Genomic DNA, 12398 nt, shown 5'->3' with positions numbered 1-12398 from the left:
AATTACTGTTTCATTAGAGCAACTCCCAGTTTTACACACAAGCACTTTTGCAATCCTACCCTTATATCCCCATGAAATCATCTTTCTGGACGAGAGGAACTAGAACGGACAATTTACACAGCTTGCTACTGACATGCTTTAATTAGCCAGGTCACTGATGAAAGATGTAGGGCAGCTTTTTCCCCCTCCCTACTCTATCCAGCTCTCTCCTTAAACTACCTCTAGAAAAGACATGGCTACAATTTTTTCATTCAGAACTTTCCATAAACATCCTCCACAAAATTATTTACAGCTAATTTTTTTAAAAAACACTTGTTGTTTCTTATAAAAATCATTGATTATATTTGTCTGAAGGTACAGAAACATCACAAGTTTGAGAATTTTGAACTTCTTAAATATCTTTTTTTCTCTCAATGTGATTTCACATATGTTATTTTTTCCCCTGTGCTACCTGAATTTTCTTCCCTTTTTCAATTCTGTTTTTAGTACTCTACAAGAAGTGACAGAAGAGAATGAAAGAGATGAAAAATTAAAAAGAAACAGAAGAGACAGAGCAGAAAGAATCCTGTTGGATATTATTCCATGACTACAGGGAGAAGGAGTGGGGGAAGAATAGACTAAAGGAGAGAAATGAGAATCTGAAACCTAGGAAATTCCTTCAAAACAAATTTTCTGGTATGACTGCATATATGTGATCCTGAGTGAATAGCAAAACAAATTCATTTCAGGAAAATTTAGTGTACACAGGTTTTATTTTTCTTCCCAAATATTTCTGGACTTCTGTTTGCTTTATTTATCATCTAAGGAGACATGTTGGCTCCAATGACTAACTTGCATGAGCAAATGTTTCCAGATGTGAATATAAGGTGTACGATGTGGTTCTTATTTGCTTGCATGATTAGATCAATGATCCTATGATGTGGTTCAATATCCAGTCTCAGAGGTGTTGCTACCTAAACTAACAGTAGCTGAAATCCTTTGCCTGCAGGATGCCATGTTCTGTAGATGGTGAACAAACATCAGGTAATAAATATGTAGGCTCACTTTTTGCTTCTGAGAAGCTTGAGCTTCTAAGGCAGAGGCATGCAGCATCCTGGCTACAGACATTTGACCAGCAAAGGGCATATGCTTATGAGTCTGAGACAAAATCTGCCATCTTTGTCAGCTAGGCATTACTGTGTTGTGAAAATCACAGACCAAGAATATAAAAAAGCAGCATACTCCATAAAGTACGGCAGAGATTAAAAAGACACTTCACTGTTTAGGCACTGTTTTTCTTTCCTGAGTATCTCCCCTTTTACATATTACTTAGGGAATAGGAACATATATCAACACTAAGTTCTCTTCTACAGATAAGGCAGCATCGACTTTATTGTTGGTAATACTCAACACAGGTTACCTCTCAAAGACAATTCTCTGCAATAAGACATAGAATTATCACCCACAATGAGTTTCATACCTCCTATCACTTGGGAACGCAGTCCTTTCCTGTGCTTTCTCTCTTATTGGTGTCAGGTTAGCCTCCACTTTCCTGTTCCTTGTCTGGTTAGCAGCCTGTCTCTCTCTGCTCTCTCTCTTCATCCCTATTTCTCAACACAACAACCTCTTCTTCATTTCTGCAAGCAAGACTTCTCATTTCCTTCTGTACTATATTTTTTTTTCCTGCAGCCAGTGGCTGGGAACAGGTAGAGTTAACGAGGTCTTACCAGTAGTAATTGCATATTTTATTTCTTTTAGCTTACTATCACTTATAAGGTAATACCAAATTCTCTGGGTCCTCTGTGTGCCACTGCATCAGAAACATTGATTAATGAGAAAAATGTATAACCAAGCACTATGTACAAAAAATTTTCTCCAAGATTTTTGCAGTTTTACATCCTCTGTATCATTTTATTTACCTAATTACATTATTCTAAAATGATTTGTTCTCCAGATCTTTTGTTGCCTCAAATTAATGTCAAGCCTTGGCTAGTGCATTATCTTTTACAACTTCTACCAAAGCAGTTTAGGACAAGATAAATAGAACAAATTTATTCTTTTCGGAAAAAAAAATCTAAAACTCAAAAAAATTTACTTCTACCTATGTGGTATTAAATTTGTCACTAATAATTTTAAACTATGCCCTTTTATGCTTCTTCCATCTCTTTTAGCTTTCTATGCCGTTCTTTGATGTAACAAAGACAGTTTCAGACAAGATTTCAGTTCATCTGGAAAAAAAATGCTTTAAGTCTTGAGGCAAAAAGCAGTGTATTTAAAATTTATATACTCCATAATGCCTTTGTTCTGAACTTGAACATCCTGAAAAACTTCTCCGCTTTCTTTTGCCTTCCAACTCTGAAGATCATTTGTTCTCATGATTTCAGCTTCTTATTATGCAACAGTGACTTTAACTGGTGGATCCAGCATTTAAGTACATGCACAGTCATGGCTGACCCTTTCTGATCAATTGCCAATCCATACAGGTTTGACTGATAAAAGAGCCAATTAGATTTAAGCAAATTAAGGGACATCACCAATGTCAACCACTTATTAAACTGAATGCTGAATTCCATGCATACAAAACACTAATGCACCAAGACCCATTAAGAGTTGAAATCCTAACCCCATTAGTAACTCCAGATCACTACAGGGTAAGGGTCAAAAGAAAGTTTCATATTTATGGATTAACATTTGGATTCAGTTTTTATTTTTTTTAATCTTTCCAAGAACTCTTGAACCTGCACTGCAATTTTAGTCAAGAGCTTAGATGAAATATATTCCTTCTTTCCAAGATTTTTTTAAACACTGACGTATAAGCACAGCAAATCAACCTGATGAGAAATTAAGACATATTCAATCAGGTAACACTAAAGACTCAGTGTGCATTATATGTGTTATATTTGAAATAAAAAGTGAAACGAAATAAATGTATGTTGGAAAAAAAAAAACCGAATATTAATTAAAAAAAATAATGATTTGCAGTAACTTCAGTATGAATACTCCTGTTCTCTCCATCACTATCCCATATAAACACTCTTCCACTATGCTCCCTGTACTTCTTACAAAGCAATTTTAGAAACTGGATTTTTGTTACCCTTAAGAAGAGAATACTATTTTTTTATTATTATTATTATTATTATTTTTTACACCCATTGGTAGTCTGTGGTTTTGCATACAGTGAGAACTCTTTCATTCTTTGATGACATACAACTTCTCCTGGAGTGAAAACTTGGCCACTAAGGTAAAAAATAAAATGTTTTAGTAAGATCCAGATTTCATTTAACGATTTAGAATGCATTTGCCAGTGAAGGCACGGAATACAACCCAATGCAAAATTACCATAATGCTCATAATATACTTTGCATTTGAATTGTGTCGCATTCGAAGTGTTTATAATAAACACTAAATCATTGTAAAATAAACATACATGGTCCTAGATATATGTGTATGTGTGCCTGCACATTTTTACACGTATAGTGAGGATGTAGAGTGTGTGAGAATCCTTCTCTCATATGTATTGCTTCATTTACTATTCATTTCACCACAGATCACAGTCCACTGGACAATAGTATGGAAGATTTCTTTAATAACTCTCACTGCTAATTTAATTCTACTTAAACACACATATCCTAGTGAATGCCACATGCTTTTCAGCATGATTTTATGTGTAAATCAGGATAATATGTTTTCAGATCATTAACAAAAAGGAAGCATGAACTAAAACCTATTTAATCAATGAGGTATTGCTTTTAAACTACCACAAGGTCATAAAAAAGATAATTTCAAAGCTATAAGTTTTCTAATTGTAATCAACAACAATCTAATGATGAAAGAAAGTGCGTCTTAATGGCTGTCATAAACTTGTGCACATCCTTGTCCATCTTTAAAGATCCTTTACCTTTTCATTTGGTAAATTTTTCACTACCAAATTCTGCTATTTCTTCATGCAGAATCGAACAGCGATTTTGGGGTTAAGCACAGTTTTAAGTGATCAGTATGATTCATATCTGGTTTTATGCTACATCTGTATTTGTTAGCAATATGCTTAATTCAACAGAGGGATTTGAAAAATACAGAATGTACTGTGACAATCTTTTTCATCTTTCTCAGTAATGTCATACAAGTGCAACATTTTACTTATTCACTTTTCAGAAGACTTTCTCTTTGTCACCAAACCGATCAGTCTTTTGCAAGGAAATTGTTCCAAGAGTAACCATATTTTTCTGTAATTTTATTATTTTGTGGAGTTGTTGTTATTGTTTGGTTGCTTCTATTTGCTTGCTTTTACTTTCAGGTAGTACATACGTCAGTCTACACTATTTCTGCTCAGCTACAACTACACATCTCTCAAGATCAAGCTTAACCAGGTTCTCATTTTATGATTCAAAAACATCTTAAGTTCACTGTTTCCACTGGTATTTCTTCAATAAAAGCTAGTTCATTAGGATGTCCATGAAAAGAGAATAAAAAAAGAACAAATATACATCAGCTGCAAACTGAAGCTTTCACTTAAAAACCAAACAAACATGCAGAATATTTAGAGTATTTGCTTAATTATGATATATAGGTATAAAATAATGCTCAGTTGTTCAGTGTGTAATTCATTGTGAACCAGCACAGTGCAGCTGCTTTTCTTCCTTAAGGTTACACCAGATTGCAAAATGCACGTGACTCTCTACATTCTTAGATTATTCTCTCATCATGGAATCCAACAGTATTCATGATAAAAAGGAAAAATGCATATGATGCCCTTCTTACTTACCTGATATGTTAATTGTGCAACTAGCTGTTTCCATTTTCTATCTTTTTCAATTGAGTAATGCAATAAATTTCAAGCTGAAAAGAACAATTTTGTTACTAAGAACTACTAACGCAAACATATTCTTCTGAGCTTCCAGTCCTCAGCTGTAATAATAAATAATGTTTTGTTTAACAGAGTATTTGCGTAACTGTTACAATGCACAGAAACAGCACTTTTTTCATACTTACCTCCCGGAGGCATGACTATGGTTATAGCGTCACTCATCAAGCTGCTCTGGCTGTTGGAAGCCTTCACTTGTACTGTGTAGTTAGAAAATGGAATCAGTCCTTTAATGGGTACCCATACATTGGATTCGTTGCTGCTGCATAATATTCGAGTGCCATTTACAACAGAATAATTAGCATTAGCTGTTAAGAAAGAAAAAGGATGTGGAGAAAGAAAGCAAATATTAGGTTTTGTGTCTGATGTGATCTGCTGTTCTTTAAGAAGCAAAACTATTCAAATAAAAATTTGATATTGATATCAAGACCGTAAAAAAGTCTTACTTGAAGAATATTGTTCCCTACTTTTTCCTTTTTTTGCTAACATTTTTAAGTACTCATAAAAGTTGAAAAATAAATGCAGTCACAAAGCTGACTGCTATGTATATGTACTATATGCTGCAAACAGAAGCCAATTTTCAGAAATGACTTATGTTCTTGAGCAGCTCTATGAGAACTGTAGATGCAAACTGGTCAGGGTCATTAAAATGTTAATTCCAGTTCTCATGTCTATGAAAGACTTGTTCAGCTTCTTGAATTCACTAAAAAAAGCATTTACTTTAGGAGTTCAACAGACAGTATAAGCTAACTCCATTGTATACAAAAGAGTAACTATTACTTTTCTGCAGTAAGAAGTGTATGTTTCCCAGCAATCCACTCAAAGATAAAACAAGGACGTAAGTATTCAGATTGTCTGTTTAAATCAACAGAGGACACCACTGTCTGTCCTCTACAACCCTTTCAAGACCTCAGACTTAAGCTATGCAAATATTTAAACCTGTAAAATAACAAAATAAAAATCCCCAAAATAACTTGTAAGCAAGACTGGAAAATAAATAAATAAATAAATAAATTTCGTCAAGTAATAACTTTTTGGCTCAACGAAGTTTTCACTCACATAACAGAGAGCAAAACTGGGCTCATTTAAAGATTACTGCACAGAGAGTTTCACTTATTCTTTTGCTAACATATGGCAAGCTAACTAACTTTTTGGAGGAGGGAAATGAGTTGAGCCATTTCATAAGTCCACCTTGCAGTTTATGTCCTCAGTGCTCACCTTCTACATGAATTGCCAGCCTGCTCAAATAGACTATAGTGGTGTGAATCTAGAATCATTTCATGAAATCTGATGGATTTATTTTGGAGTTCAACAAATTTTGCATTAGCCTTAGAAAGTTTATTTTATAAATAGCAAGGGAGGCAAAGCTCCTCATCATGCAAGAAGAACAATCAACTTTCATGCATGCCATATACAGAGATATCAATTTTGCAGAAGTGATTTTGTCTGAGATTATTCATGCACTGTCTATTCAGCCAACAGTAGAAAAAAATGCATCTGCTTTACTTGATGTCATTTCTTAAACTGCCTATCAAACAGGCACAAGGCATCTTGGTGAATCTGTCCCTGGATGTGATTTGGAAGTAGGAACAATCCAATAAAGCACTTTTCTCCCATCATTTATTACATTTTTCCCATGCATCACCATGCAATCTGTGACTCACTATTTGTGACATCCACCCAACAATGTGACTGTTATATGCACCTATTATTTTATTAAAAACAATAAAGCCAACAAATGGCTAACTGACATATATATGCTTAAGGTTCCAGTGATGTGAAATGCAGACTCTTCTGGCTGCGAAAACAGGTGCATTTTTTAAATGTTGCACATACAGTGTATAGAAAAGTTTAAATATCCCGTTGTACAAATTAAAGCTCATAGGGCAGATTCAAACCTCAAGCATAAAAAAAGGCTCCCCAACAGCAATTTATGTGCCAATTCATAAGAAAAATCAACCTTTTCTATCTTCAGTGAAGTTTGAACATATTTATATATTAATTCTCACCAACCTCAGCCCCAAATGAAAGCATGTACTTCTGGTATTCATATTCCACCATTAATCTTCCAATGGCAAACTATACATCTTTTTAAAAAATACAGTTTAGAGTAACAAAAAAGAATTAAAAGGATAACACTATTCTGAGTTGCCTGGATAACAACATTAATATACACTAATTATACAATTAGTTGTAACATTAAATTCTAGTTATAGCAGAGTGATTACTTGGCAATTATAAGAAGTATATAATTACTCAATAATTAGGAGAAGTATGTAATTACATAACCATTTTATTCAGCTCAAAAACGAACTTGCAGATTTACAATGAGCTAGACAACACAGCAATTCACAATTTTTCATTGCTTCTGAGAAAAACCTGAGGAGCACTTCCAAGTTTCCCAAATCAAATGTTACACAGACAAAAGGTATTTCCATTGCCAGCCGAGCAACTTAGTGCTACTGGCAAGTGAAATATTAGAACATTTTTAAAATGCAGGTCTTGCTGGGGATGACTTGCAATATGCAGTTTTGCCACTTCTCACTGCTTAAACTTCACTTTCAGTGGGCTGGAAAATGCAGACACATAGGTTCAGCCTGACAGAAAGTGATACAGCGATACAGTGATAACCCTGTCATATCACTCTGTGCCATTCCTGCCTAGACTGCTCCGGTATGGGCCTATTTGAGAGTATAAGTAGATGATGCCTCTCTTTTTCCATTTTTCATGTATATATTTCTCTCCACCCTGCTCACTGATCCTACTTTAGCCTACCAACATGTCTGCTGGAGTCCTAAAGAGCAACAGTCTCAAACATGGGTATCATCCTAAAAGACACTGTTTTACTCTGCACAAATGGTTTCTACCAGAAAACCTTCTTGTTCCTGCACATTTCTGCCTCATTGTTCCTGCCTTGAGCACCTCAACAAGAAAAAGCTCCCCAAGACAGAGTTAACAAGGGCAACCTAACCAAGGTGGCAGAAGATAAACTCCTGGCTCAGCGTGTCCTTCAAAAATTAGGCATCCAAACACCTTTACCAAAAGATGAATTCACATCAAAGGGAGTTCAGAGCAACTATTCCCTGTAGCCTCTCAAAAAAGACCAAATCATTTACAAACACAAAAGTCTTCCTCATACTGCTTAATCTGTCTCATACTTCAGCATAATTTCATAATTTTTGAATCACTGATCTATTACCAGACTTCTTGCTCATAGCACTGGCTCTTCATATTTTCCCAATATTTCTGAAGGATTTCTTTGGCATAAGTCTGGTATTCGAGAAAGAAGTGTGTGTTTTTAACAGTTTGTTCCTAGTTAATGACAGATGAAAGTATCCCAGTGTTTCAGGAAATATTATCCAATTGAAGAAATTAAGATGAACAAATATCCACTTACTTACTTGAAAACTATGTATACTTGAAACAAAGTTGAGTAATGAAATATTCTCAAGTTAAAATGATACAGAACAATGTATTTCATAAAAAATCATTGCTTAAAAGTGCTAAGCTTCACACAGCACCCTCAATGGTGACTATCTGCATCTAAAGGTTCACTCCGGTTTTGTGTGGGCTGTTGAAAGTGGGCTCCCAAGCAGACATGTGTTTCTGTTTCTGAGTGCTACTGTAAATAAGTGAATAAAGCTCCTGAGGGTCATTGGTGCGTAAATTACTGCTGTCCTGGGTCCGTCATCCTTTGGGGTTCACTAGATTGAAATAACATAAATGGGTATCCTTTTCCATTCTTGTTATAATCATTGTCACAAGAATTTTAATGCCTCATATATTCCGTAATTTTTTTCTGTATGCCGTACTGCTCTGACCTTTTCAATATTCTGTAATTTGACTGGCTGGCCATTTCAAGTTCTCTTCTTTTTACAGCCTTATTAACTTGTGGGGAAGAGGTGAAATGGACAGCCAATCAGAATACATAATATTGCAAAGGTCATAGTAGTACAGTATAGTATCAGCAGACACAGAATACTGTATATTAGTCATTAGCGTTCTGATATCTTATTCATGTGACAAAGGTTGTAAGGAGTGCAGAAAATGGTACGACATGAAACCATTCTCATGACAAAGGCTGTGATGAAAAATGAGATAATATAAACCAAATGCATTCATCTCACATTTTAAAACTATTTTTTTTCTAGAAATTGCCACTTTTAAGGGTATTCTTCCCATCTGGATCAATTAGTGTTTTTAAGGCAAAAGGCCAAAAACTTGAGCTGCTGCTTCCTAATGTATTAAGCTGCAAAAACTCATGTTTCATATGCATAGGCAACCTTTTTCAAACTACTGAATACTCTGATTATGATCACTGCATTTGTAAGTCTTAAATCAGTAAGCTTAAACATAACCAGTCTGCATCACAAGCACACTAACACAACTAGAGTTCTGACTTCAGAAAGCAAGGAGTTGGCTAAATTTTTCACTGAGTGCTCATGCATTTTCCTTTCCTCAATCATCAAGAGCTAGCTGTCATTATACAGAAGATATGGGGGCAAAAATCAGCTTCTCTATTCTTCTCTGCTCATTTTTCATTCGTAACTTCACCAACTGAACCTTTGTAAAATCAAAAATTTTTGCCTCTTCCTACACATGGTGCTGTGTCCTTAGAAATTTGCCAACTGCTTATCTTACTCCCCCAGCTTCACCTGAAATATTATAGTACCATTAATTTGTGAAATGCAGAGAGATTTCAACCTGAAATTAAGATAAAAATACTTTAGCATCATCATCACAAACATTTAACTACTATCTTCTCTCTATTTCAAAATAATACCAGGCTTCAGTCACAAAAGTGCACTACATATTGCGTGACAGTACACGACAAAAGTATTTTTGGGGACAAGGGGTAAGTTCAAGGTTTCATACCATGTTCTGATATATCACCAATCTCTTCTGTTTCTATTATGTTCACACAGGTTCCGATAACTATTTTTACATTAGAGAACATATTGCTTCACAATATTAAAACAGATAGAAGCAGAACTCTTTGCACGATAGAAGGCTACTCAATGTATAAAAGTAGAAAAAAATCCAGGTCAAGGAGACGTTCATGCTCTGACCTAGAGAATTATACAAAGATTACTTGGTTAACTAAGTAGGTTAAAAACTTGTAGGTATGTCTTGGCCTGCTTTAGGTATGTGTGAGTACATAGAGTTTAAGCATCTTATCTTAGGTCACAGAAAAAGTTAACATCAGAATAGGAAAACAAAAAGATGACACTTTTTCATCCCCTTTCCCAATCATTCCACTCATCTCTCCCTCACCGAACGCTTCACTGAGTGCTGTTTTTTGCCTTCACCTTTTCTGGCTCTCTCTCTCACTTTTTTTTCTGGGGAAAATTCTGTGAATGCGGATGCTTCATCTTTTGTAACTTCATTCTTTTGTCCAGTTGTATTCAGAGTACAAAATGTGATTTTCCATCAGTTCCATTATAGCATAAACAGCTAAAAATATTATCTCAGCGTTTTCGGTGACTTTCTTTTCCTAAGAACTGTAATAATTAACTGCTTTTCAATTGTCATCCTAATTGTTAAATCAATCACATTGTTTTCTCTACTTTGACTCTATACACCTCTTTTCAACAAAAACATCCCTGTTCATTGCAGGTGAGTTGGACTAGATGACCATTAAAGGTCCCTTCCAACTCAAAAGATTTTATGATTTATGAAAATATTGGTGATGTGTTGTTTTTTTGTTTGTTTGTTTGTTTTTGGTAGTGTTTACTTTTGTTGCTTTTATTTTTGTTTTTGGTTGAGTGCACTGCTGATTTTGTATCAACGTGGTGAACTTCTCTTTGTTACTCTACTCCTGAGTTGACACTTGTACTGTTACTAGGGACAGATCACTGACTTAGTACATCAAACAGGCCAAAACTTACAGCCTCTCATACCATAGGAAAAATTAGTTCTCATTCTCAGAGTCCAGATTAAGTTGCCAGATGCGGCAAGATGGATAACTTAAAAATACTGTGATAAACTAGTTAAGCTATGAATTCAACATATTTATTCCATATTTATCCAAAATACTGAACAATCCCCAGAAACTTCATTTTTTTTTTCCTTTGTCCTTGATAATTAAACTCTGGATACGGAAGGCAGACTTCAGGCTGATCAGTGAATTAGTTTTCCCCTGGGAAACTGCTTTTGAAGTTGTTGGCGTCTGTCAGTGCTGTTCACTTATTAAAAAGGAAACTCCAAAATGTCAGAAGTCAAGCTAAGAGGGCAGAGGCTGCCTTGGCTGAGCAGGGGTCTTCTAGAACTCAGGCAGAAAATGATTAAAGTGTATGTGGAAGCAAGGTTGGGCAACATGGAAGGACTACATAGATGCTATTTACTATTGTAGAGAGAAAATTAATGTGGCCAAAGCTCAGTTAGAGTTGAAGCTGGTCAGTACACCAGGGGAGAACAAAAAGGGCTTTTTAAAAATAATGTTAACAGCAAAAAGAGAACCAGAGACAACACTGTTGCACTACTTGACAAGGATGGTCACCTCACCAATACGGATGCAGATAAAGCAAAGATATTTAATGCCTTTTTCATCTCTGCCTTCAACACCAATGATGGGTCCTGTGTCCCCCAGACCCCTCAGCTGGTGAACTACAACCTTCAGTAATGATAAACTCCCAGCCAGCCCTAAAACTCTGGAGGAATTGCTGCTCTGTTCTGGTGCGGTCTCATGTTGAGCACTGGGTACAGATTTTGGTGGCACAGTATAAGAAGGGACAGGAGGGGGTTAGGGAAAGGTTCTGCACCATGGGCGTTGAACAGGTTGACCAGGGTAGTGGGCACAGCTCAGAGCTGCTGGAGTTCAGAAGCATTTGGACACCACTCTCAGACAGAAGATTTGCATTTTGGGCAGTGCTGTGTGGAGCCAACGGTTGGGCTCCGTGATCCTTGTCCCTTTCAACTCAAGATGTTCTGTTCTATTCAAGAAAGGCTCCAAAAATTTACTAACTTGCTAATTACATTTATACCAACTTAGATAGTACTTACATAACCTAATCAGAATTACAGTTGTCACTACCTTTCCAGTGAGGAAATCCACACAGTTCAAGCTGGGTGGCCAGGATGTATTTTGGTGCAAACAGTTTTAAGATCTTTCACCAATACCTATACTTTCCCAGAAATTTTGCAAGAAAATGTCATTTTTTAGAACAATTTTATCACAGGAAGGAAGAGGAACAGGCAGTGGCAGGTCAGACAAGGCCTCCTGCTCATCTGCAAGTTGGGTGTAGGAGTGGAGACAGCTTGAAATCTGAACTAGCCCAGAGTAGAACTCTAACACTCTGAGTGCTAAAGTTACTCCAAACCTTTCCTCTCTCAGCCCTCTAATCAGGGGACAGGAAAAATCTATTCACACAGTGTTCCACAACACAAAAAGACCAAGCATCAACAGCTATTCTGGTAACTCATTCAAGTTGTAACCCGTAGAAGAGGACGAAGCTACCAAGATGTTTGCACGAAGTAGGGAAGACATGCAACACCTTTGAAAAGATTTAGTGTACAACATTCTGTATTGCTCATTTATGGTCTCAGAAACACAATGTTC

The 12398-nt window shown here is 35.9% G+C and overlaps 1 protein-coding gene across 8 annotated transcripts in view; it reads right to left on the bottom strand.

Annotated features, from left to right (window-relative positions):
• Window positions 1-12398, bottom strand: part of USH2A (usherin) — a 370614-nt gene that overhangs the window by 149823 nt on the left and 208393 nt on the right. For all 8 annotated transcript variants that reach the window (XR_005858133.2, XM_015283893.4, XM_419417.8 and 5 more), the window contains exon 38: window positions 4969-5148. Coding sequence is in view for 7 of the 8 variants with exons in the window: in XM_015283893.4 (XP_015139379.2) it covers window positions 4969-5148 (180 nt within the window). In the remaining variant the exon portion in view is untranslated. The remainder of the gene's footprint in view (window positions 1-4968; window positions 5149-12398) is intronic.

This window comes from Gallus gallus, chromosome 3 (assembly GCF_016699485.2).
Source record: "Gallus gallus isolate bGalGal1 chromosome 3, bGalGal1.mat.broiler.GRCg7b, whole genome shotgun sequence".
Taxonomy (NCBI): Eukaryota; Metazoa; Chordata; class Aves; order Galliformes; family Phasianidae; genus Gallus; species Gallus gallus.
Note: the sequence above shows the minus strand (reverse complement) of the source record. Positions and strands in the feature narration are given on the sequence as shown.